The 26,035-nt window shown below is 43.7% G+C and overlaps 2 protein-coding genes across 4 annotated transcripts in view; one reads left to right on the plus strand and one right to left on the minus strand.

The window, feature by feature from the left end:
- Positions 1-19,054, minus strand: part of osbpl9 (oxysterol binding protein-like 9) — a 224,833-nt gene extending 205,779 nt beyond the window's left edge. Inside the window, exons 1-2 of one of the 2 annotated variants that reach the window (XM_068037140.1) lie at positions 18,701-19,054; positions 2,838-2,888 (exon numbers count right to left, since the gene is read on the minus strand). In XM_068037140.1, the coding sequence (XP_067893241.1) occupies positions 2,838-2,888; positions 18,701-18,811 (162 nt within the window). In that variant the 5' untranslated portion in view covers positions 18,812-19,054. The remainder of the gene's footprint in view (positions 1-2,837; positions 2,889-18,700) is intronic. The other variant, XM_068037141.1, reaches the window with a different exon arrangement.
- The window catches only part of LOC137372828 (calreticulin-like), a 58,695-nt gene continuing 51,244 nt past the window's right edge, over positions 18,585-26,035 (plus strand). The window contains exon 1 of one of the 2 annotated variants that reach the window (XM_068037144.1): positions 18,585-18,944. In XM_068037144.1, coding sequence (XP_067893245.1) covers positions 18,821-18,944 — 124 coding nt within the window. In that variant the 5' untranslated portion in view covers positions 18,585-18,820. The remainder of the gene's footprint in view (positions 18,945-26,035) is intronic. The other variant, XM_068037143.1, reaches the window with a different exon arrangement.

Consider the following 26,035-nt stretch of genomic DNA (forward strand, 5'->3'; position numbering starts at 1 on the left):
AAATCTTTCGGAACCAGCCTGGATGTCAATCTGGGCGGCACAGTGGCGCAGTGGTTAGCACCGCAGCCTCACAGCTCCAGCGACCCGGGTTCAATTCTGGGTACTGCCTGTGTGGAGTTTGCAAGTTCTCCCTGTGTCTGCGTGGGTTTCCTCCGGGTGCTCCGGTTTCCTCCCACATGCCAAAGACTTGCAGGTTGATAGGTAAATTGGCCATTAGCAATTGCCCCTAGTATAGGTAGGTGGTAGGGAAATATAAGGACAGGTGGGAATGTGGTAGGAATATGGAATTAGTGCAGGATTAGTATAAATGGGTGGTTGATGGTCGGCACAGACTCGGTGGGCCGAAGGGCCTGTTTCAGTGCTGTATCTCTAATCTAAAACTAAACTAGATATGCCCCAAAAAGGAAAATCAGTTAGTGAATACCCCTGATTGAGAGCAATGCGCATCTAGTCAGTCATAATTACAAAATGGTTCACATTCAGCCCAAGTAATTTGCCACCTAAAACAACAGAACCTAGAATTCAGCCGTGACTCAGTTGGTAGCACTTCCACCTTTGAGTTAGAAGGTTGTAGGTTCATGCCCACTCCAGAGACAGGAGCACAAAAATCTAGGCTGGTACTCCAGTGCAGTGCTTACAGGAGTACGGTTCTGTCATCTTTCAAATGAGGCGTTGGAGCAGATGGGGCCTCGGTTTCTCAGGTGGACATAAAAGATCCCATGGCACCATTCTGAAGAAGAGCAGGGGAAATAACCCTGGTGTCATGGCCAATATTTATCCCTCAATTAACATCACTAAAAACAGTTTATCTGGTCAATATCACCATGCTGCTTGTGGGACCTGGCTGTGCCCAAACTGACTGCCACATTTCCTACATTACAACAGTAACTACAATTCAAAAGTATTTCAACGGCTTTGGGACATCCTGAGGTTGTGAAAGATGCTATATAAATGCAAATCAGTCTGTTTTCCTTTCAGCTTCAATGAACAAGGACATCTGGTAACTGTAGTATGCAATCCATTAAGAGTCATCACTTTCTCTCAAAGTGCAATTAACAAGATACCGAAAAATATAATGATACATTGATGAATTGTAATTTGAGTACAAAGCAAAATCAAGTAAATCCACTTGAATAAATGCCTGACCTTGCACTTGGTACTATTTCATCTACTGACATTCTGGTCTTCACTATCTGCTTTCAACTGAAATGGAATTTCCATGGCTACCACTTAATGCTATCACCAAGAAACTTGCTTTCTCTGTGCCGAAACATTCTTCCCCTTTAACAACTCCTAACTCCACAAAACTCAATTCTCATTCAAGACACGAATATGACTCTCCAATCCAGGGAAATTTCTCAAGTACCTCTCCTGCGCTCCTAAGCACAAAAAATATCTGATTCAGTTTTCTCCGAGAATACATAGGCTGTTAAAAGTCACCTCTTGGTCTTATCTCGTCTTTTGTTCTGTCTGCTCTTTTCAAACATGACGACATCCTACTCTTTTCAGCTTGGCTCATCACCTAGGTTTATTGTTGCTACAACTTGTATATATAGCACCTCTAATGTAGAAAACATCCCAAACTACTACAAAGAGGCATAAAAGAAAAAAAAAGGTAAAAAGAGTTTGAAGAGGAGTGACCAAATGTCTGGTCAAAATCTAGGTTTTATGGAGGCTCCTATAAGGACAGGGATGTGGAGAGACAGAAGAGTTTAAGGAAGGAATTCCAGATTGTGTTAGACTGCCAAAGGAGGGGCAACAGAGGGAAGGATGCCCTGGAAGCCAGAGCCAGAGGAAAGGAGCGCTCAGAGGAGGTTGTAGTGATGGAGAAGTTTGCAGAGATAGGGTGGGGAAAAGCCCTGGAGGCATTTAAACACAAGGATGAGAATTTTAAATTGGGGTGTAGGGGAACTGGTAGTCAATGTAGGTCGGGGTAACAGACAAACAAGACTTGGATAGGTTTATTGGTATGAAGGATGGAAGGACACTAGGAGGGCATTGTAACAGGAGTTTGGAGGTGACAAAAGTATGGATGAGATAGGGGTTGAGGCAGGCAATGTTAGAGGTGGAAACGGGAAGTTTCTGAGAAGGGAAGCTCAGCTTGGGTTCATATAGGATGCCAATGTTGTGAACGTGCATCATGAGACGGTGGCCAGGGAAAGGGATAGAATGGATGGTGCGGGATGAAGACAATGACTTTGATCTTCCCACGTTTGCAATCTGAAAGCACAGATGCAGTAGAGGGGTTGAAAGAGGTAGTGACGAGATTGTGTTATCAATGTGCCTGTGGAAACTGGCCACATGTTTGTCGATGGAGCAACATGAAAGCCTGCAGAGAGCTTGAGTAGGACAGGGAAAAATAATGCACCACAAGCTCAAAGAATATAATTTCTGACTTTGCTTAGGTCCATTTTGGTGCTAAGGGAGAGGTGGAAATCTGACTAGAGAGATTAGCAAAGATCTGGGAGGGCATAATATGTTCAAGTACTTTGGACAGGAAAGGGAGGTTTGAGATGAAAGCTGTAGCTTGGAAGGGCACAAGGGTTAAGAGCAGATTTTGAAGAAAGAGATGATTAAAGGGAGAAGGAACCATTTACAATATCAGTTAGCACTGGAGTCAGGAAGGTAAACTGCTTGACCAGCAAGTGGAAATTGGGTCTCAAAGGAAGGATGAAATCAGACAGGGCGTGGGAAATGATGGGAGAGAAATTAGAATGAGAGAGACTAGAGAAAAACTACAAGAAATGAGTACAACCCAATGTTAAGAAATCTCTTCTGATGGGTCAGCAATTGGATTCCAAGAATCTCACCGTAATAGTGCAATATCTCATACTCACCCGCAGTCTAACACAACCTCTTCGGGAGCCTCGCATCATTTTATCCTTAGACTGCAAAGAAATAAAAGCAATTTAGAAAATATTATCTAGAGCGGCTACATGTTATAGCAACACATGAAACCAAAAAAAAGACAGACTATTTAAAATCAATAAATTTTAAATCAATTAAAGGTGGCACCATCTTTGTTATACTGTGGAGAAGAAAAGCAATCCAAACTACTCTTGCACACTTCCTACCAGCTGGATATACAAAGACATTGGAAAAGTCCTGTAAGCAATCTGGAGACCCACCCTTTAGGTTGGGCATCAGGTAGAAAGCCTGAAGGAGGAGGATAAAAAAAAATGTCTAAACAATAAAAGGTCATGTATCGAGCACACATCCACACGCATAACAATTTAAACATTAACACACATGCAAAGTGTACACAAGACAAAGAAAAAATGCATAGGACAAAAAAGTCACTACCACAAACCCAATTCAATCAAGCATCATTCATTATAAAAACAAAATCACAACTTAACCTATGAATGAACAAATCATAAGCAGATATGAAACTAATGATCGTTGACAGTGCTATCAATTGGCACTGGCTCAGCAATAACCTGCTCACTGATCCACCAGGACCACTCAGCTCCTGACCTCATTACAGCCTTGGTCCAAACATGGACAAAAGAGCTGAACTCAAAGTGAGGTGAGAGTGACTGCCCTTGACATCAAGGTAGCATTTGACCCAGTATGCATCAAGGAGCCCGAGCAAAACTGGAGTCAATGGGAATCATGGGAAAAGCCTCGAGTAGTTGGAGTCATACCTAGCATAAAGGAAGATGGTTGTGGTTGTTGGAGGTCAATCATCTCAGTCCCAGGACATCACTGCAGGAGTTCCTCAGGGTAGTGTCCTAGGCCCAACCATCTTCAGCTGCTTCAATGATCTTCCCTCCATCAAAAGGTCAGAAGTGAGGATATTTGCTGATGATTGCACAATGTTCAGCACCATAGGGCACTCATCAGGTACTGAAGCAGTCCGTGTCCATATGCAGCAAGACCTGGACAATATTGAGGTTTAGGCTGATAAGTGGCAAGTACATTTGCGCCACACAAGTGCCGGGCAATGACAATCTCCAACAAGGGAGAATCTAATCATCTCCCCTTGACATTTAATAGACTTACCATCACTGATTTGCCCACTTTCAACATCCTGCAGGTTACCATTGACCAGAAACTGAACTAGACTGGCCATATAAATAATATCACTACAAAAGCCGGTCAGAGGCTGGGAAATCTGTGGCGAGTAACTCACCTCCTGTCTCCTGAATGCCTGTCCACCATCCAGAAAGCACAAGTCAGGAGTGTGATGGAATACTCTCCACTTGCCTGGATGGGTGCAGCTCCAATAACACTCAAGAAGCTCGACACCATTCAGGACAAAGCAGCCCGCTAGATTGGCACCCCATTCACACACATTCACTCCCTCCACCACTGACACACGGTGGCAGCAGTGTGTACCATCTACAAGATACACTGCTGCAAATCACCAAACCTCCTGCAACAGCACCTTCCAAACCCACAACCTCTACCACCTAGAAGAACAAGGGCAGCAGATGCATGTGAACACCACCACCTGAAAGTTCCTCTCCAAGCCGCACACCATCCTGCCTGGGAACTATATCGTTGTTCTTTCACTGTTGCTGGGTCAAAATCCTGGAACACCCTTCCGAGCACCACATGGACTGTAGCAGTTCTAGAAGGCGGCTCACCACCACCTTCTCAAGGGCAATAAATGCTGGCCTGGCCAGCATGCCCATATCCCAAATAATTTTTTTTTTAAATCAAGAATCGCAAACAGTCACAAATAAAACTAGTAGAAAGGGGATAAAGGACTCCCAATGAATTAATTCAAAGTATTTCTCTAAAATCCTTTCCACTGCCTTAGCTAGTAAACTAGAATCAGTTTATAACAGCTTGAAATTCTTTGTTATTAGCATACAAATACATAATGCATCCCTGAAACATTCCTCCATCTAATATTTTAATGGAAAGATTAGCTATTTAAAATAAACAGGATATTGCCAATTAGAAACTTGCAGACTGGAGCAAAAAAGCATTTTGTTGTGATAAAAGCAGGATTGGATGTTGCTGCTTAGAGCCTCGGTATTGTGGTATTCATTTGTTCCTGTGCTTGGGTCTTCTTCCTCCCTCTCCTGAATATATTCAGCCTCTTTACATACTCAGTACCTCTGCATCACTACCTATTTCTCTATCTGGTACTTTCATTTAACCAAGTGTGGCACCAAGAAGCCCTAGTAAAATTGAAGTCAATGGGAATTGGGGGAGACTCTCCACTGGCTGAAGTCATAACCAGTACAAAGGAAGATAGTTGTGGTTGTTGGAGGACAATCATTTCTGCCCCAGGACATTGATGCAGGAGTTCCTCAAGGCATAATTCTAGCCTCATCCATTTTTAGCTGCTTTACCAATGACCTTCCTCCATCTTAAGGTCAGATGTGAGGTTGTTCCTGATGATTGCACAGCATTCAGTTCCATTCCCAACACCTCAGATAATACTGCTTGCAGGCACAAACCTTCGAGACCTGGACAACATCCTGGCTTAGGCTGATAAAAGGCAAGTAACATTCATGCCACTTAAGTGCCAGACAATGACCATCAATCAAGGATGTGATTGCACTGGAGGGCGTGCAGAGGCGATTCACCAGGATGTTGCCTAGGATGGAACATTTAAGCTATGAAGAGAGGTTGGATAGGCTTGGGTTGTTTTCGCTGGAGCAGAGAAGACTGAGGGGTGACCTGATCGAGGTGTACAAGATTATGAGGGGCATGGACAGGATGGATAGGGAGCAGCTGTTCCCCTTAGTTGAAGGGTCAATTACGAGGGGACACAAGGTTAAGGTGAGGGGCAGGAGGTTTAAGGGGGATTTGAGGACGAACGTCTTTACCCAGAGGGTGGTGATGGTCTGGAATGCACTGCCTGGGAGGGTGGTAGAGGCGGGTTGCCTCACATCCTTTAAAAAGTACTTGGATGAGCACTTGGCACGTCATAACATTCAAGGCTATGGGCCAAGTGCTGGCAAATGGGATTAGGTAGACAGGTCAGGTGTCTTTAATGCATCGGTGCAGACTCGATGGGCTGAAGGGCCTCTTCTGCACTGTATTATTCTGTGATCTCAAACAACATTCTAACACCTATCCTTCACATTCAATGGCATTACCATCGTCAAATCCCCCACCATGAACACCGATCAGAAACTTAACTGGACCAGCTATGTACTGTGGCTACAATAGGAGGTCAGAAGCTGTGTATTCTGCAGCAAATGACTCACCTCCGAAGTCCCCAAAGCCTGCCCACCATCTAGAAGGCACAAGTCAGAAGTGTGATGGAATACTCTCCACTTGCCTGGATGGGTGCAGCTCTAACAACACTCAAGTAGCTCGACACAATCCAAGACAAAGCAGCCTGTTGGATCAACATCCCATCACCAGCTTAAATATTCATTCCTTCCACCACTAGTACACTGTGGCTGCACTGTGTACCATCTAAAAGACTGTTTCTTCAACAGCATCTTCCAAACCTGCGATCTCTACCATTTAGAAGGACCATAAGAACTATACTGCTATTGCTTCATCGTCACTGGGTCAAAATCCTGGAACTCCCTACTTAACAGCACTGTGGGAGTGCCTTCACCACACGGACTGCAAGATGGCAGTTCACCACACCACCATCACCTTCTCGAGGGCAACTAGAGATGCGCAATAAATGCTGGCCTTACCAGCAATGCCCACATCCTGTGAACGAATAAATAATAAAATTTTTAAAAAGATTATTTTCTCCTTATCCCAATCACCAAATCATTCCAGCTGGCATTGTGCCTTCATCTCTCAATGCCTTTCCGCCACCGTGAATTAGGAATCCTACTAGCATCAAAATTCTCTTCTTTTACTGTTAGCAGATGATATTGTGTAAAATGTTTAGATTCTGTCAATATTAAAAATGTAATGTTATATACGGCTGTGTCTCATCACAGTGCAAATGGATGGCTGAAAGCCTGAAGCCTTGTCACAGTTTTAAACTCAGCTGAATAAGCTAGTGATCTGCTGCGTGATTAAGACTTTTTTTCTCAGCCAAAAAAGCACAACATCCTTTTGTCTCAAACTGTCTTAGCTGTTCAGCAGATTTCGATCAGCACTCTGTCATAACTTCTACTACATGTTCTGCGTTCCATACATAAGCATAGTTTTGTTGCATGCATGAATTAGTAAAATCTAAGTTTAAATCTGCTGTGCAAGCTTCTTTGCACTAGTTACAACTTAAATTTAAAACCCACATGCAAATAGAAATTTGCACCAGTACTTTTTTCTGGCATATACTGCAGACCTTAAAACTTCAAAATCAGCAGAACTGCAGGAACTGAGACTTCACATTGCTTAATTAACTAGATTACCAAAAGGGTTGCAGGCATGTCAAGATTAGTTGAAACACAGTATAATTTACCATTAATACAAAAGCAAAATACTGCAGATGCTGGAAATCTGAAGTAAAAACAGAAAATTCTGGAAATACTCAGCAGGTCAAGCAGCATCTATGCAGAGAGAACTGAGCTAATGTGTCAGGTCGATGACCCTTCATCAGAATATATATCTTCTATAAACACCCAAGTCCAGTGATGATCATGCTTAGCTCATTTTGACCCTGTATGAAAAGAGCCAACACTTTGAGTGATTCCAGACTCCACTTTGGATTTCCAGGACTTTGTTAATTTAAATTGCTAATGTTCTTTTTTAATCTCTTCCAGCCTGAATGCTATGACAAAGGCCTCCAACTGATTTGGTAAGTGAAATGGTAGATTTATTTGTGGTTTGATAATTTGCTATATTATTTTAAACAGAAAATAGAGCCCAGACTTAGATGTGCATGTTAAAAGATGTATTTCTTAGAATAAAGAAAATAGTACAAAAAGTAACATTGCTGCTGTTGCTTAATGAGGCAAATATATTTTGTGCCCCACCAACTTGTTTCTCGTTCTCATGAAAGCCAATATTGGGACTAAGAACTTTGGTTTTATTATTTCTAGCATTTCTTCACAATGTTCATGTCCGAACAAGCTCCTGAACGAACTCCCACTGGTGAAAGACAGAGGCAATAGGTGCCAGGGAATATACATTCCAAATGGAAAGTTGGTATGTTCTACAAATTTTCAGGAAGTTGAGCCTATGGAAATCATGGAGCACTCGTGAAAGAGCACTAAAAATTCAATAAAGGAATGTAATAATGGGACAAATTTTTTTTGTACGAACTGAACAACACAGGAATTCTCATGCAGTCAGCATTACATTAATTTTAAATAGTACTACTGTTGTTGAGTCTCAGTCTTCTCCATCTTCCAGATCTGGTATTGCATCATTTCTGCCATATCTCCTAAATAATGATGCCCATTACATAGCATGTGAAGCATCCTAAGCCAACTTTATTTCTGTTCGTAATTTTGGGAATCAACTATTAGAGATGTAAAACACAATTTTATTGAAAAGCATCAGTTCCGATCATCTCGTCCTTCCTTCTGGTCCTTTGCCAAATGTTTCTTTCATAACCTTTCAACACTTTTATTCTTAAGCATCTCTTGTTGGAGATGGTCATTACCTGGCACTTGTGTGGCGCAAATGTTACTTGCCACTTATCAGCCCAAGCCTGGATATTGTCCAGGTCTTGCTGCATTTCTGCATGGACTGCTTCAATATCTGAGGAGTCACGAATGGGGCTGAACTTTGTGTAATCATCAGCGAACATCCCCACTTCTGACCTTATGATTGAAGGAAGGTCATTGATGAAGCAGCTGTAGATGGTTGGACCGAGGACACTACCCTGAGGAACTCCTGCAGTGATGGCCTGGAGCTGAGATGATTGACCTATAATAACCACAACCATCTTCCTTTGCACTAGGTACGACTCCAACCAATCAAGGATTTTCCCCCGATTCCCACTGACTCCAGGTTTGCTAGGGCTCCTTGAAGCCATACTCGGTCAAATGCTGCCTTGATGTCAAGGGCAGTCAGTCTCACCTCACCTCTGGAGTTCAGCTCCTTTGTCCATGTTTAGACCAAGGGTGTAATGAGGTCAGGAGCTGAGTGGCCCTGGTGGAACCCAAACTGAGCATCAGTGAGCAGGTTATTGCTGAGGAAGTGCCACTTGATAGCACTATCGACGACCCCTTCCATCCCTTTGCTGACGATCGGGAGTAGACTGATCGGGCGTTAATTGGCCAGGTTGGATTTGTCCTGCTTTGTGTGTACAGGACATAACTGGGCAATTTTTCAAATTGCTGGGTGTTGTAGCTGCACTGGAACAGCTTGGTGGGGGGCGCGGCTCGTTCTGGAGCACAAGTTGTCAGTACTATTGCCGGAATGTTATCTGGGCCCATAGCCTTTGCAGTATCCAGTGCCTTCAGCCGTTTCTTGATATCACAAGGAGTGAATCGGATTGGCTGGAGACTGGCATCTGGGGACCTCAGGGGGAAGCTGAAATGGATCATCCACTCAGCACTTCTGGCTGAAAGTGGATGCAAATGCTTCAGCCTCGTCTTTTGCACTGATGTGCTGGGCTCCCCCATCGTTGAGGATGGGGATGTTTGTGGAGTCTCCTCCTCCAGTTAGCTGTTTAATTGTTCAGCACCATTCACGACTGGATGTGGCAGGACGGCAGAGCTAAGATCTGATCCACTGGATGTGGGATCATTGAGCTGTCTCTATTGCATGCTGCTTCCATTGTTTGGCATGCAAGTAGTGCTGTGTTGTAGCTTCACCAGGTTGACAGCTCATTTTTAGGTATGCCTGGAGCTGCTGCTGGCATACCTTCCTGCACCCTTCATTGAACCAGGGTTCGTCACCTGGTTCGATGAGAATGGTAGAGTGGGGGATATGCCAGACCATGAGGTTAGAGATTGTGGTTGAAGACAATTCTGCTGCTGCTGATAGTCCACAGAGCCTCATGGATGCCCAGTTTTGAGTTGCTAGATTTGTTCAAAATCTATCCCATTTAGCACAGTGGCAATGCCACACAACACAATAGTGGGTACCCTCAGCGTGAAGACGGGACTTCCTCTCCGCAAGGACTGTGCAGTGGTCACTCTACAAACACTACAAATGGGTGGCACAGTGGCGCAGTGGTTAGCACCGCAGCCTCACAGCTCCAGCGACCCGGGTTCAGTTCTGGGTACTGCCTGTGTGGAGTTTGCAAGTTCTCCCTGTGTCTGCGTGGGTTTTCGCTGGGTACTCCGGTTTCCTCCCACCACTAAAAGACTTGCAGGTTGATAGGTAAATTGGCCATTATAAATTGCCCCTAGTATAGGTAGGTGGTAGGAGAATATAGGGACAGGTGGGGATGTGATAGGAATATGGGATTAGTGTAGGATTAGTATAAATGGGTGGTTGATGGTCGGCACAGACTCGGTGGGCTGAAGGGCCTGTTTCAGTGCTGTATCTCTAAATAAATAAATAAATACTGTCATGGACAGATGCGTCTGTGACAGGTAGAATGGTGAGGATGAGGTCATGTAGGTTTTTCTGTCTTGTTGGTTCCCTCACCACCTGCCACAGACTCAGTCTAGCAGCTATGTCCTTTAGGACTCGGCCAGCTCGATCAGTAGTGGTGCAACAAAGCCACTCTTGGTGATGGACATTGAAGTCCCTCACCCAGAGTACATTCTGCGTTTTTGCCACCCTCAGTGCTTCCTCAAAGTGGTGTTCAACATAGAGAAGCACTGATTTATCAGCTGAGGTGGGGAGCGGTAGGTGGTAATCAGCAGGATGCTTCCTTGCCCATGTTTGACCTGATGCCATGAGACGTCATGGGATCTGGAGCCAATGGACTCCCAGGACAACTCCCTCCCGACTACATACCACTGTGCCGTCACCTCTGGTGAGTCTGTCCTGCCGGTGAGACAGGACATACCCAGGGATGGTCATGGTGGTGTCTGGGACATTGTCTGCAAGGTATGATTCCGTGAGTATGACTACGTCAGGCTGTTGCTTGACTCGTCTGTGGGACATTTCTCCCAATTTTGGCACAAGCCCCCAGATGTTCATAAGGAGGACTTTGCAGGGTCAACAGGGCTGGGTTTGCTGTTGTCGTTTCCAGTGCCTACGTCGATGGTGGGTGGTCCCTCTGGTTTCATTCCTTTTCTTAGACTTCTCAGAGGTTTGATACAACTGAGTGGCTTGCTAGGCCATTTCAGAAGGCATTTAAAAGTCAACCATTGCTCTGGGTCTGGAGTCACATATCGGAGAGACCAGGTTAGGATGGCAGATTTCCTTCCTTAAAGGACATTTGAACACAAAGTTGAGAATTTTAACGTTAAGTGTTGCTAGACCGGGAGTCAATGTAGGTCAGCAAGCACAGGGGTGATGGACGAATAGGACTTGGCGCAAATCAGTATACTGGCTGCAGAGCTTTCAGAGTGTGATTGATGGGAGACTGGCAAGAGATTGACTGGTACAGAATCAAATACAGTCATATAAGCTTCACTTGGTAGAATAGCAATCATATGCAACAAGAATGAAACGATCAATAAGATAAAGTAAGGGATTTGTACCAGTCTACAGAAAAAGTAAGACCTTAAGTAGTTATTTATAAAGAACTCAATTAAATTCGCCTTAGACAGAGCTGCATTTTTACTTTTACACAATTATGTAAAGCAGAATTGTGAATTGTCACCCAGAGGGAAGAAGAAAAATGTCCAAATATTGGCTGTTATGTTTGGATTTGTAAAGACCTAAGATAATGATCTCAGAACTACAACATATTTAAATCCACAACCAAACTATCAGTTTTTGTTATAAGCACGGCCTTTTGTGTGAATGTTTCATTACTATTGTAATGAGCGGCGGCAGCGAGAGCGGGAACAGGCGAGAGGAGCCGGGAGATAAAAGGAGCCGAAGCCAGAGACCAGAAGCAGCAGCGGGAGCGCTCTGTTCTGTTCTGTGGACCTGCTTGAAAAGCAAAAATTGAAGGGTGACGTCACAGGAGAGCTGGTAAGTGATTGGTGGGTATTTCTTTCTTCCATTTGAGCAGCGGGAGCGGTGAGAGCGCAAGCCAGGGGGCAGCCGGGAAGGTAAGTTTCACTATAAAGTACTTATCTCGTGATTCGGCGGCCGTGGACACGGGGACTGCTGGATAAGTGAACTTATATATTCGGGCAGTGGCTAAACCCGAAACACTACACGTGTAGTGTCTCCCACCCATCCTCCTCCTCTAACCAAAAAAAAAGGATTCTTGTGTGGAGGGTTTGGTAAGGTAAGGTTTTCCTTTATTTTTTTTAAAATCTCTGTTGTCAATTTAGAGTGGAGGGGATGGAAGCTAGGGCAGTTGCATGCTCCTCTTGCAGGATGTGGGAGGTAAGGGTCACCACCTGTGTCCCTGCTGACTTCACCTGTGAGAAGTGCACCCAACTCCAGCTCCTCACAGACCGCATTAGGGAACTGGAGCTGGAGCTGGATGAACTTCAGATCATTCAGGAGGCTGAGGGGGTAATAGAGAGCAGTTATAGGGAAGTAGTGACATCTACGTTACAGGATAAAGGTAGCTGGGTGACTGCCAGGGGAGGGAAAGGGAATAGGCGCACAGTGCAGGGATCCCCTGTGGCCGTTCCCCTCAATAATAAGTATACCGTTTTGGATACGGTTGGGGGGACGACCTACCAGAGGAAAGCCACAGCGGCCAGGTCTCTGGCACTGAGCCTGGCTCTGTGGCTCAGAAGGGAAGGGGGGAGAATAGGAGAGCGATAGTGATAGGAGATTCAATGGTTAGAGGAACAGACAGGAGATTCTGTGGTCACGAACGAGACTCCCGGATGGTATGTTGCCTCCCGGGTGCCAGGGTCAGGGATGTCTCGGATCGAGTCGACAGGATTCTTAAGGGGGAGGGGGAGCAGCAAGAAGTCGTGGTACACAGAGGTACCAATGACATAGCTAGGAAAAGGGATGAGGACCTGAAAAGCGAATATAGGGAGTTAGGTTGGAAGCTGAAAGGCAGGACGAGCAGAGTAGTAATCTCAGGATTGATACCGGTGCCACGAGCGAGTGAGGCTAGAAACAGAGAGCGAGTGCAGCTGAACTCTGCAGCTACAGAGCTGGTATAGGAGGGAGGGCTTCAGATATGTGGATTATTGCGATACCTTCTGGGGAAGGTGGGACCTGTACAAGAAGGACTGGTTGCATCTGAACTGGAGGGGCACCAATATCCTGGGCGGGAGGTTTGCTAGAGCTCTTCGGAAGGGTTTAAACTAGTTTGGCAGGGGGATGGGAATCGGAGCTACGGATCAGTGGATGGGGTAGCTGTTCAACAGGCAGATACAGAGTGCAGAGAGTCTGTGAGGAAGGTTAGACAGTTGACAGGGCAAAGTTGCAGCCAGTATGATGGGTTGAAGTGTGTCTATTTTAACGCAAGAAGTGTAAGGAATAAGGGTGATGAACTTAGAGCATGGATCAGTACTTGGAGCTACAATGTTGTGGCCATTACGGAGACTTGGATATCACAGAGGCAGGAATGGATGTTGGATGTTCCGGGGTTTAGATGTTTCAAAAGGAGTGGGGAGGGAGGTAAAAGAGGTGGGGGAGAGGCATTGCTAATCAGGGATAGTATCACAGCTGCAGAAAGGGAGGTCGTCGAGGAGGGTTTGTCTACTGAGTCAGTATGGGTGGAAGTCAGAAACAGGAAAGGAGCAGTCACTTTATTGGGAGTTTTCTATAGACCCCCCAATAGCAACAGAGACACGGAGGAACAGATTGGGAGGCAGATTTTGGAAAGGTGCAGAAGTAACAGGGTTGTTGTCACGGGTGACTTCAACTTCCCTAATATTGATTGGAACCTCCTTAGTGCAAATAGTTTGGATGGAGCAGATTTTGTCAGGTGTGTCCAGGAAGGTTTCCTGACTCAATATGTAGATAGGCCGACTAGAGGGGAGACTATGTTGGACTTGGTGCTTGGCAACGAACCAGGCCAGGTGACAGATCTCTCGGTGGGAGAGCATTTCGGTGATACTGATCACAACTCCGACCTTTACTATAGTCATGGAGAGGGATAGGAGCAGACAGGATGGGAAAATATTTAATTGGGGGAGGGGGAATTACAATGCTATTAGGCAGGAACTGGGGAGCTTAAATTGGGAACAGATGTTCTCAGGGAAATGCACGACAGAAATGTGGAGGTTGTTTAGGGAGCACTTGCTGCGACTGCTGGATAGGTTTGTCCCGATGAGGCAAGGAAGGGTTGGTAGGGTGAAGGAACCTTGGATGACAAGAGATGTGGAACAGCTAGTCAAGAGGAAGAAGGAAGCTTACTTAAGTTTGAGGAAGCAAGGATCAGACAGGGCTCTAGAGGGTTACAAGGTAGCCAGGAAGGAACTGAAGAATGGACTTAGGAGAGCTAGAAGGGGACATGAAAAAGTCTTGGCGGGTAGGATTAAGGAAAATCCCAAGGCGTTCTACACTTATGTGAGGAACAAGAGGATGGCCAGAGTGAGGGTAGGGCCGATCAGGGATAGTGGAGGGAACTTGTGCCTGGAGTCGGAGGAGGTAGGGGAGGTCCTTAATGAATACTTTGCTTCAGTATTCACGAGTGAGAGGGACCTTGTCGTTTGTGAGGACAGCGTGAAACAGGCTGATATGCTCGAACAGGTTGATGTTAAGAAGGAGGATGTGCTGGAAATTTTGAAAGACATGAGGATAGATAAGTCCCCGGGGCCAGACGGGATATACCCAAGGTTATTACGGGAAGCGAGGGAAGAGATTGCCGCGCCTTTGTTGATGATCTTTGCGTCCTCACTGTCCACTGGAGTAGTACCGGATGATTGGAGGGTGACAAATGTTATCCCCTTGTTCAAGAAAGGGACTAGGGATAACCCTGGGAATTACAGACCAGTCAGTCTTACGTCGATGGTGGGCAAATTATTGGAGAGGATTCTGAGAGACAGGATTTATGATTATTTGGAAAAGCATAGTTTGATTAGAGATAGTCAGCATGGCTTTGTGAGGGGCAGGTCATGCCTCACAAGCCTTATTGAATTCTTTGAGGATGTGACAAAACACATTGATGAAGGAAGAGCAGTGGATGTGGTGTATATGGATTTTAGCAAGGCGTTTGATAAGGTTCCCCATGGTAGGCTCATTCAGAAAGTAAGGAGGCATGGGATACAGGGACATTTGGCTGTCTGGATACAGAATTGGCTGGCCCATAGAAGACAGAGGGTGGTAGTAGATGGAAGATATTCAGCCTGGAGCTCGGTGACCAGTGGTGCTCCGCCGGGATCTGTTCTGAGACCTCTGCTCTTTGTGATTTTTACAAATGACTTGGATGAGGAAGTGGAAGGCTGGGTTAGTAAGTTTGCCGATGACACAAAGGTTGCTGGAGTTGTGGATAGTGTGGAGGGCTGTTGTCGGTTGCAACGGGACATTGACAGGATGCAGAGCTGGGCTGAGAAGTGGCAGATGGAGTTCAACCTGGAAAGGTGTGAAGTGATTCATTTTGGAAGGTCGAATTTGAATGCAGAATACAGGCTTAAAGACAGGATTCTTGGCAGTGTGGAGGAACAGAGGGATCTTGGGGTCCACGTCCATAGATCCCTCAAAGTTGCCACTCAAGTTGATAGGGTTGTTAAGGCGTATGGGGTGTTGGCTTTCATTAACAGGGGGATTGAGTTTAAGAGCCACGAGGTTATGCTGCAGCTCTATAAAGCCCTGGTTAGACCACACTTGGAATATTGTGTTCAGTTCTGGTCGCCTCATTATAGGAAGGATGTGCAAGCTTTAGAGAGGGTGCAGAGGAGATTTACCAGGATGCTGCCTGGACTGGAGGGCATGTCTTACGAAGAAAGGTTGAGGGAGCTAGGGCTTTTCTCATTGGAGCAAAGAAGGATGAGAGGTGACTTGATAGAGGTGTACGAGATGATGAGAGGCATAGATAGAGTGGATAGCAGAGACTTTTTCCCAGGGCGGAAAGGGCTATCACCAGGGGGCATAATTTTAATTGGAGGAAGGTTTAGGGGAGATGTCAGAGGTAGGTTCTTTACACAGAGAGTGGTGGGTGCGTGGAATGCACTGCCAGCGGTGGTAGTAGAAGCAGATACATTAGGGACATTTAAGCGACTCTTGGATAGGTACATGGATGATAGTAAAATGAAGGGTATGTAGGTAGTTTGATCTTAGAATAGGTTAAAGGGTCGGTACAACATCGTGGGCCGAAGGGCCTGTACTGTGCTGTACTGTTCTATGTTATTGTATGTACTACATAGTGAATAATTCCGTGATACCTGATTTTCAATGTTTAAAACAATATTTATTTCAAAAGTAAATTAAAAATAAGAATTCCTCCTCTGAAGATGGAAACAAAAGTGAAAGAAAGAATAATCTGAATGATTAATGTCTTCACGTGGACAAACAGAAAGAGCTAACGTACAGAATCATGGATCTTTAAAAGGTGCAAAGGTAGAAAAATATAAAAATGCAAATGGTATTCCGAGTTTCATACAGAGGTGCATTAAATAGAGAAGCAAAAAAGTGATATAGAATTTGTAAAAGATGTTGGTAAGGCCACAACTCGAATACTGCATACCATTCTGAGCATATTATACAAAAGGAGATTAGAGCCAAGGAACTGGTACAGTGAAGATTAGTAGAATTATACCATGTATTTGATGTTAATTATATAGAAACACAAGAGTTTTTTCACTTTAATAAAATTATGGAAAAGTATGAAAGATGAATAACTGGAATTATCACTTAAAACAAAGCTGGATGTCAACTATAACAATGAGAGAGAATTGAATAAATACCTGAAAATTAATGGTAAACAGTACATTGAAAGAGCAAGAAAATAGAATAGGCAGCTTCAGTGAAAGAAGCTAGAACTGGCACTGGCATAGCCATAATGCACCAAATGGTCCTTATATACTGTAAATTCTACAATTCCTCAACTACTGTTGCTTTCTACACTGTTGACCACTCTTCCTCCTCCACTGCATCACCTCCGTTGCAGGACTTGCTTGTGATTCCACTTCCAGCTGTCCATAGTCATGCCAGCACAGCTCCCAGTTCAATTCTCAATGCCCTCCTAGGCCCATCATGTATACTGATGAAGAATGACTCCACTATATCATTCGTAGTAGCTGCTCAATAACTGAACATTGAAATTTAGATGCACAGATAGATGCACATTTTAACTGTTCCCCTCACCCCAAATTATATTAAGGTTAGGGAAAGAGAAGGACATTTAACCTGAAGTATTTTGCCCACCCCAAACTCAAAGTATTGTACAACTTTACATTTTGACCTTTCTTTTTGATCTTAGGGTCGCGATAGTTCACATCAGTAGCGTGGGGAAAATCAATTTGAGAGTTGGGGTCTGATCTCAAAATGTAGAGTTAGTTTGAGAGTTTCATTTGGGCATATCTTCCAATACCAAAATTCCTCCGAGGGAGGGCACTGGGAGGATTAATTTGTTTGCTGTGAGATCCAAGAATTAATATTTAGTGAAAGGGAGGATGGTTTGGGTTGCATGTCTGTTTTATGCAAGATCAAGGAATTACTCCGGAGCATACTGAACGTGATTATTCACATTATCACTCATTGTCTGCTATGGGGAGCTGCCATGACAGGTGCGGTTTGGATAGGCTGGAAAACTGCTCCCCCTCTGCTTCTGCATTTACGCTGCTCCAATTCCACTGTTTCCAACCGGTTATAATTCACATTTCCATCTGATTGCATCGCACGTCGCTAGTATTCAGACTTTTGTTGCAGCTCTCCTATTACCATATTTACAACATTTTCGAAGAATGCATATTTTCCAATTCGACAGATATCATATTCACGATAACTTTAAAGAGTATTTCTTTGCGAGTACCAGAGCTGGCGGGCAGCCATAAAGACAGGGCTAAATTGTGGCGAGTCGAAGAGACTTAGTAGTTGGCAGGAAAAAAGACAGAGGCGCAAGGGGAGAGCCAACTGTGCAACAGCCCCAACAAACAAATTTCTCTGCAGCACCTGTGGAAGAGCCTGTTACTCCAGAATTGGCCTTTATAGCCACTCCAGGCGCTGCTTCACAAACCACTGACCACCTCCAGGCGCGTATCCATTGTCTCTCGAGATAAGGAGGCCCAAAAGAAGAAGACTTGGGGATTTACTGAGAGTGCTTTTTGGGGGCTGTCGCATTACATCAGATGCTCAATCTAATTCGCATTGGGCAATTTGCAATTCTTTCGATAGCTGGCGTTTACATGAATTCCAATTCTATTACAAATAAGGTGATCGCCAAAAAAAAAAAATCGCTGAATTGCCACAAACAGACCATATTTTCAGGGACAAACGTTTATCAAACTTTTCTTTTGTTCTGGGAGGTAGAAGAACCAGAGCATCGATCAAGTTGCTGTGCTTTAAGACGTTTATCACTACCACACATCAAGATGTGCAATATAGGCCAGGCACTCTTCAAAAGAATCAGGGACCCAAATTCCCGTGAGTGAGTGAATTTATATAGTACATTACACAGAGAGAAATCCTACCACCGTCGGACAAAGCCGCCACTGCTACCACACCGCCGAATAACCTAACCTGCTAACCTAACCCTTCAACCTAAAGTCCCGCCCTTCTGCCGCACATCGATTGGTCACCGCAATTCAATTGACAGGTAAGGTTCCGGGTCTTGAATCTGATTGGTCAAATCCGCCGTCACTCACGTTCTCTAGCCCAGCGCTATCAGGTTTGTGTGTCGCTCGCTATGAAGACAAGGGGACGACGACAACAACAAAAAAACAGAGCGCACAGCATCAACCCTGGAGGTCCTTACGGCAGCTCCAGCTCCACTCACCGTGTAGTAAGAGAGTAAGCCGGCGTTGTAGTCCAGCACGAACCAGCGGTACTGCCATCCTTTCATGACGTTGGTCCACTTGCTGAGCGGCCCTTCCATGATGGACGCCATCTTCAGGGAATGAAAACAAACCCACCGCTACGTCAGCGCTGGATGCTCATTGGAAAAAAGAACTGGGCTGTGGGGAGGAGACTGGGAATTTATCTTGGCCAGAAAAAAAAGGGCCAGGTTAACACGCTCATTGGTTTGTATCCTCATTTACAGTGCCACATTTTTATGATCTTTTTTGATGCATCTCACTCGAAAGATTAACCCAATCACGAGCGTTTTAAACCCTGGGTTGTTAACAGGTTTTACAAAACTTCCGTGGAGGGAGAAACTGAGCTAATTTACAAAGTTTCAGGTCTAAGATCGCTGACCTCAAACTTTAACTGTTTCTCTCTCCGCAGATGCTGCCAAACCTGCTGAGTATTTCCGGCATTTTCTGTTTTTAGCATCCGCAGTATTTTGTTTTCCACAAAACCTCCATCTCCCGGGGAGGACTAGATTTGCTGGTTTTTATCCTCTGCACCAGTCCTGCAGTGAAGTAAGCAAGTATTACTAGTCAAACATAAGGAATCGTTCTGTTACTCTAATTTCAAAATCTAAACTACCATAACCCCTGAAACATTTACAACAAAAACAAGAAATGCTGGATTCACTCAGCAGGTCTGGCAGCATCTGTGGAAAGAGAAGCAGAGTTAACGTTTCGGGTCAGTGACCCTTCTTCGGAACTGACAAATATTAGAAAAGTCACAGATTATAAACAAGTGAGGTGGGGGTTGGGCAAGAGATAACAAAGGAGAAGGTGCAGATTGGACCAGGCCACATAGCTGACCAAAAGGTCACGGAGCAAAGGCAAACAATATGTTAATGGTGTGTTGAAAGACAAAGCATTAGTACAGATTAGGTGTGAATATACTGAATATTGAACATCAGCAAGTGCAAACCTGAAGAAAAACAACCTGAAAAAAAACAGTGGGTAAGCAAACTGAACAAACTAAGATGAAATGAAATAAATGCAAAAAAAGATTGTAAAAAATGTAAAAAGGAATGCAAAAAAAAGGAAAAAATAACTAAAAATGACTAAAAATGAAAGTAAAGTGGGGGGCTGTCATGCTCTGAAATTATTGAACTCAATGTTCAGTCCGGCAGGCTGTAGTGTGCCTAATCGGTAGATGAGATGCTGTTCCTCGAGCTTGCGTTGATGTTCACTGGAACACTGCAGCAATCCCAGGACAGAGATGTGAGCATGAGAGCAGGGGGGAGTGTTGAAATGGCAAGCAACCGGAAGCTCAGGGTCCTGCTTGCGGCCTGAAACATTTATATTGAATAAAAACTTTATCTGTGTTGACCTCTCCCTACCGTTTCTGGAAGCAAGAATTATGCTTCAGGACTGCAGGTTGACAAATGTCATAGGTCTTCAACAGGAAATTGTAGGCAAATAGTCTATAATGATTGAATATTTTTAAGTTACGAAGTGTATTGATAAGAATCAAATGGTGGTTTCACATATGAATTTTCAGAAAGCATTTGCTAAGTTGTCACATAAGAAACTTTTTATGAAATTTAAGATGCACTAGTTAGTATGGTGGAAAATGAGAAGAGAAGAATAGGAGAATGCAGTAGTAATGCAGGGGTGGCGCAGTGGTTAGCACCGCAGCCTCACAGCTCCAGGGGCCCAGGTTTGATTCTGGGTGCTGCCTATGCAGAGTTTGCAAGTTCTCCCTGTGACCAGGGGTTCGCCAGGTGCTCCGGTTTTCTCCCACAGCCAAAGTATAAATGGGTGGTTGTTGGTCAGCACAGAGCTGTATCTTTAAATAAATAAAGACCGGCTCGAGTCTGCAAATTAAACCCGACCCGAGCCCGACAGAACCACATCCGATCCCGGCCCAAGTCCCAACCATCAGTTAACCTACCTTCTGTTTTGCACTTCGTTGCTTATTTGCACAAGCTTAAAATAACTGTAACAAAACCACCTTTCTCGTCCCAAAATTACATTAACTGTGGAGCCACTTACCTGAGGTTGTGATAGAGTGTGTCTGACCCAACCCGAACCCAACACATGTCGTCAGGTCCCGTCAGGTTTGGGTCGGGTAGCCAGCCTTTATGCAGTAGGGTTAAGGAAAACTGTCTACTCTTTCAGCAGACTTGGGTTCTAAAATATCATCAGTGTGGGGTAGGCTGTCCTTCCCTGCACTAGTCTTTATTTCCTTTTTTGCAAAGGTGTGCTTTCTGCTGCCATGCCTCAAATTTGCTTTGTTGGGATTTACAGGAAGCACAGACCTGGCCGTCCATTTGTTCTCAATGGGCACAATTGCCACTCACCCCTTCACCTAGCCCTAGTTCTGAAGAAGGTTGCCTTAAGTTCCCATTATGATGTCTGCAGGAGGGGGAGAGGGGTACTCATTCTGAGAGTCCAAACCACTTTCCATTCAACATGGAGAAGCAAATCTCCTTTCTGTTGAAAAGCTGGGGGAAGCAATCAACATAAGCAATCTGACACAGTACAGGTTGCCAAATATCTGTTGTCAGCAGCGGCTTGGGGGAAATGAGTGAACTAGAATAGATAGCTCCACTTGAAGATCCAGTGCTGGCACAAGCAAGATGATATAATGGCCTCCTTCTATGCAGTAATTTTATAATTCCTCTTTTCTACCCTCTATGTCCTATATTTTTATTTAACTTTATCATTTATTGAGAAACCAAGGACCAAAGCTCACAGTGTAGGACATGCTATGATTGAATTGAACAAAAGAAAAACAAGGTGAAACAGAATTAGTGATTATCTCAAGCCAAGTTTGATATTTTTAAATGCCTGATGATTGTTGGAGGAAGGAAAAGCTGAGGAAGATAAGGAGTTCTTATTTTGAAATGCAAAAATTGAGTTAGAGTAGAAGACTGGAATAATGAGTTTGAGTTTCAATACCTGAATAAGACAAGATGAGGTAAGACTTATGGCCTCCCCTAATTCATCCATCTATAATGACTGCTCCCACCATTCCTACATCCAGTTGTTTCTTAAACCTTTCCAGGGTTTCTGACTCTGCCTGTATATTCATTCCAAATGTTTAGCACTCTTTGTTTGAAAACCTTCCACTTTCACCTTAGGAGCCGATCGATTTCCCAGCAAGCTGCTGTGGGCACACATTTGGTGCCACAGCTTGCCAGCGACATTTAAATGAGGTCTGAAGCCAATTTTGCTTTGGACCGCAGGCCGACACAGATGGTTCACGGACTTTCACTCCACTGACTTTGCGCACATTTTAGCTATTTCACCATCATTCACAGAGTATTTGTGTTGCTTATTTTTCCCTGCACTTACACGCTGGGAATGCAGGGTGGAGGAACAGCGTGGAAGGTAGCATAGTTGAAACTTAGAAACAACAAAAGAGAAATGTTCAGAAGCATACTGATCACAGAAGTATTGATAAAACAAAAACAAGAATTCTACGATGAAGAAAGAAACTTTACTCATTCTCAGTAATTGTTACATTTCCCTCCTTTTTTAGAATTTAAAATAATTGCCTTTCTTCTTCCCAGTTCCAACTGCCTATTTTGGAGTTGGGAAAACCTTTTTTAAATAAGTTTTTATAACTAAAAACTACTTTTATAGGCTGTTTATTCCGGCATAAAAATAGCCCAAACTCCGAATATGATTGATGTGAAAATTGTATGTTACAAAAGAGTAAACGCATCTGTGGACCCTGCTTGAAGGGTTAATTGGATTTTTGATCAATCTTAGTCACATTAATCTCAAATAATAATAATTAGTTCTAATTAGATTAAAAATAGAACCATAAAAAAATTACAGCACAGAAGGAGGCCATTCAGACTGTCGTGTCAGTGCTGGCCAAAAAAACTAGCCACCCAATCTAATTCCATCTTCCAGCACCTGGTCCACAGCCTTGCAGCTTACAGCACTTCAGGTGCATGTCCAAATACCTCTTAAAAGAATTGTGGGTTTCTGCCTCCGCCACCATTCCTGGCAGTGAATTCCAGACACCCACCGCCCTCTGGCTGAAAAAGTTTTTCCTCCTGTCCCTTCTAATCCTTCTGCCAATCACCTTAAATCTGTGCTCCCTAGTAATTGACCTCTCTGCTTGGGGAAACAGATCCTTCCTGTCTACTCTATCTAGGCCCCTCATAATTTTGTACACCTCCATTAAGTCACCCCTCAGCCTCCTCAGTTTTAAGGAAAACAACCCTAGCCTGTCCAATCTTCCTTCATAGCTGCAACTTTCGAGCCCTGGCAACATTCTTGTAAATCTCCTCTGCACTCTTTCCAGAGCAACTATGTCCTTCCTGTAATGCATGACCAGAACTATACACAATATTCCAGCTGTAGCCTAACCAGCGTTTTATACAGTTCCAGCATTACATCCCTGCTTTTGTATTCTATACCTCGGCCAATAAAGGAAAGCATTCCATATGCCGTCTTCACCACTTTATCTATCTGTCCTGCCACCTTTAGGGAAATAAAATGATCCATGTGACTTGGCTCGTGGATAATCTGAGTTCTGGACTGCAATTATAATATTTTACATGATCCTATTGTTGATTGGGAGTGGAATAAAGCGGAGGCATAGAAGATGGTGTACAGAGTTTTAAATTAAAACAACTGGACCTTGAGAGAATTATGGGCTTACCTGTATATATTGCCAGAAACACAGAGAACTACGACAGCTTTTTTTTTGCTCAATCAGGAAACGAAGCATGTTATTTAAATACTGTAGAGATGACTTTGCTGCCTTTGAGCAAAACATCAAGTTGTTTCTGATGGTTGCTATGGTGTGGGTTCCAGATGGACATTGAATTTAATTTTTTGTTCGGATGGAGCTGTGGATTAAAGGATCAGTTGCTGGGTTTAGGTCTAAGCTTCAGTTATGTGATTTGGAATGTTCAAAGGAGCCATAGTAGTAGAGTGGGTGTGGTTGCCCCGATCAGGTTATTCCTCATGTTTCTGGCAACAGGAAAGGTATTGACTTCTGGCTCCAGTGAATTTTCTGAAGAAGTAGCTGCTTTTTCCTCAAGTGCTTTTAGATCTGGGTGCTCCTGAGCTTGTTGAAGTTGGTTTTCTCTGGCTAGCACTAAATAGTGGACTGTGCACTGGACCACAGCTATTTTCAAGACCCTCATAGGAGCATTTAGAAGTCCCAGCCGAGACCTATTTAGATATTGGAATTAAGACTTCAAGATGCCATTGGTATATACCACGATTACTAATGTCATTGAATGTACCTCATTGTAATGTTTCTGTCCTGGATTTCTTGGGAACTGCACAGGGTTCATTCGTCACTGCATCGTGGTCTCCAAGAAGCCACCTGTTTCCTGCCTAGGAATATGTCAGGAATGCCAGACTGCCTCAACAGGAAAGAGCCAGAGGAGTCTCTGGGTATCTGCACTTTAAAGGAATGGTTTATTTATGAATCTGCATTAAGGAACAAAGTTAACATTTCAGGTCTTTGATCTTCGGAGCAATGTTTTACATCTACCTATTCAGGTGGATGTAAAAGACCCCATAACACTATTCAAAGAAGAGCAGGAAATTTTCCTGATCTTCTGGCCAACACTGATCCCTCAACCAACAGCACAAAACAGATAAACTGGACTTTTATCTCACTGCTGTTTGTGAAATCTTGTGTGCAAATTAATTGCTGCATTTGCCTATAGAACAACAGTGTCAACACTTGAAAAGTAGTTCATTGGCAATTAAAGTGCTTTGAAACATCCCAGAAACATAAAAGATGCTATACATCCATGTTCCCTCTTTATTTCTACAAGTAGCTGTTGGTTATTGCCCATTTTTGACTTGTAGAGAGAGAAATTCGACTCACATTGGAAACCAATGCAATATAAACAGCACGATTGGAACATACGCCCAATGATGTCAGCAAGATGCACTGCGAAATTGGAGCATGTGTTTCATTTGATTATTATTGGCGAGTTGCCAGAGTATGCCAAGAGAATCTAAAGGGTAGCTGCATGCATATTAAAGGAGGATTCAAGCCTGGAAATGATGGCAAAAGAGTAGCGATATGTCGAGGTAAGGGTTATGGGGCAAAGTGCTTGAAAGGAAAGAAATGAAAGATAGCATGACTGGGTGATAGGAAAGGGAGGAGACAGCAGAAAAGGACACAAATGATGCAAAAAAAACAACAGAAGTAATGGGTTTGTGTAAAGCACAGATAAAGCAAATTGACATGAAACCTAATAGCCATGCGCATAATAATCTTGGTGGGAGGATATATTATGGTAACTTGTTTAGAAGTACAGAGTGCCAGACCCTGTGAAAGCCTTGGAGCTATCAAAGCCAAACCAAGTAATTCACCAGAAAATTCAAATGCAGAATTTCAGAGGTTCATAACATAAGCAACAAGATCACTAGTGAAATGGCAATGCTAAGATTATACTAGTAATCTTGGACTAAACTAGAACTGTTTAGGTGATAAATAATTTGAGAGGTAACAGCAGCTTCTGCGACCTTAAAAAGTATTGATGTAGGATATGGGGTTGTTAGTTAGAAGGTTAACAGAGATCACATTTCTTGGGGATGGGGTGAACTATTTCCTGATCCTGAAGAGTTTGTATAAAACAGGTGTTACCTTGGAGGATGATGGGAAGGATGACATCAAAGCCAAAGGTCTTATCAGAGCAACCAACAGACCAAGCAGGATTAAATTTGATTTTGATGGTAATAATAGAACAGAATGAAAGAATAGAGCAAAGTACTTTACCGAAACTTAAAAAGTTGTAGAGAAAAGGTGAGACTAAAATATCACTTCATTTTAGGAGAGCTAGTAACCGGAGGAGGAAGTTATGACAGACACATTTGTCAAGAGTTCAGGAAGAAATGCATTTGGTAATCGGAATGCATGTGTTTACATATCATGTGCAAAGTTCTACCACCTTCAACTTAACAAGGAAGCAAGCAAATACTTACTGTTTGCATGATTATCAAAATAGAGCAAATACTGTATCCTGGACAAATTTTTCTTTTTTTAAAACTTCTCTCCTTAGGGCCAATCTAGAACTACAATTGATAGGAGAGCTAGCTTTATTGATGCTTTCTGAGAAGGAAAATATTATGATTTTTCTACCTATGTACAAGCTGGCTTAAATAATCATGATTAACAATTTACCTATATTACTGTACAACTAAGATCAGGCACAACATTGGATTGCAGGGCAGGGTGAGGAGATGGCAGCAGCTTTAGGACTTGGCAAGAAGGTGGTGCAGCTTTCCGACTTTCAGAAGCAACATAAGGCATCAGGACTCAAGGCAGGGAGACTTGG

This window comes from Heterodontus francisci, chromosome 8 (genome assembly GCF_036365525.1).
Source record: "Heterodontus francisci isolate sHetFra1 chromosome 8, sHetFra1.hap1, whole genome shotgun sequence".
Taxonomy (NCBI): Eukaryota; Metazoa; Chordata; class Chondrichthyes; order Heterodontiformes; family Heterodontidae; genus Heterodontus; species Heterodontus francisci.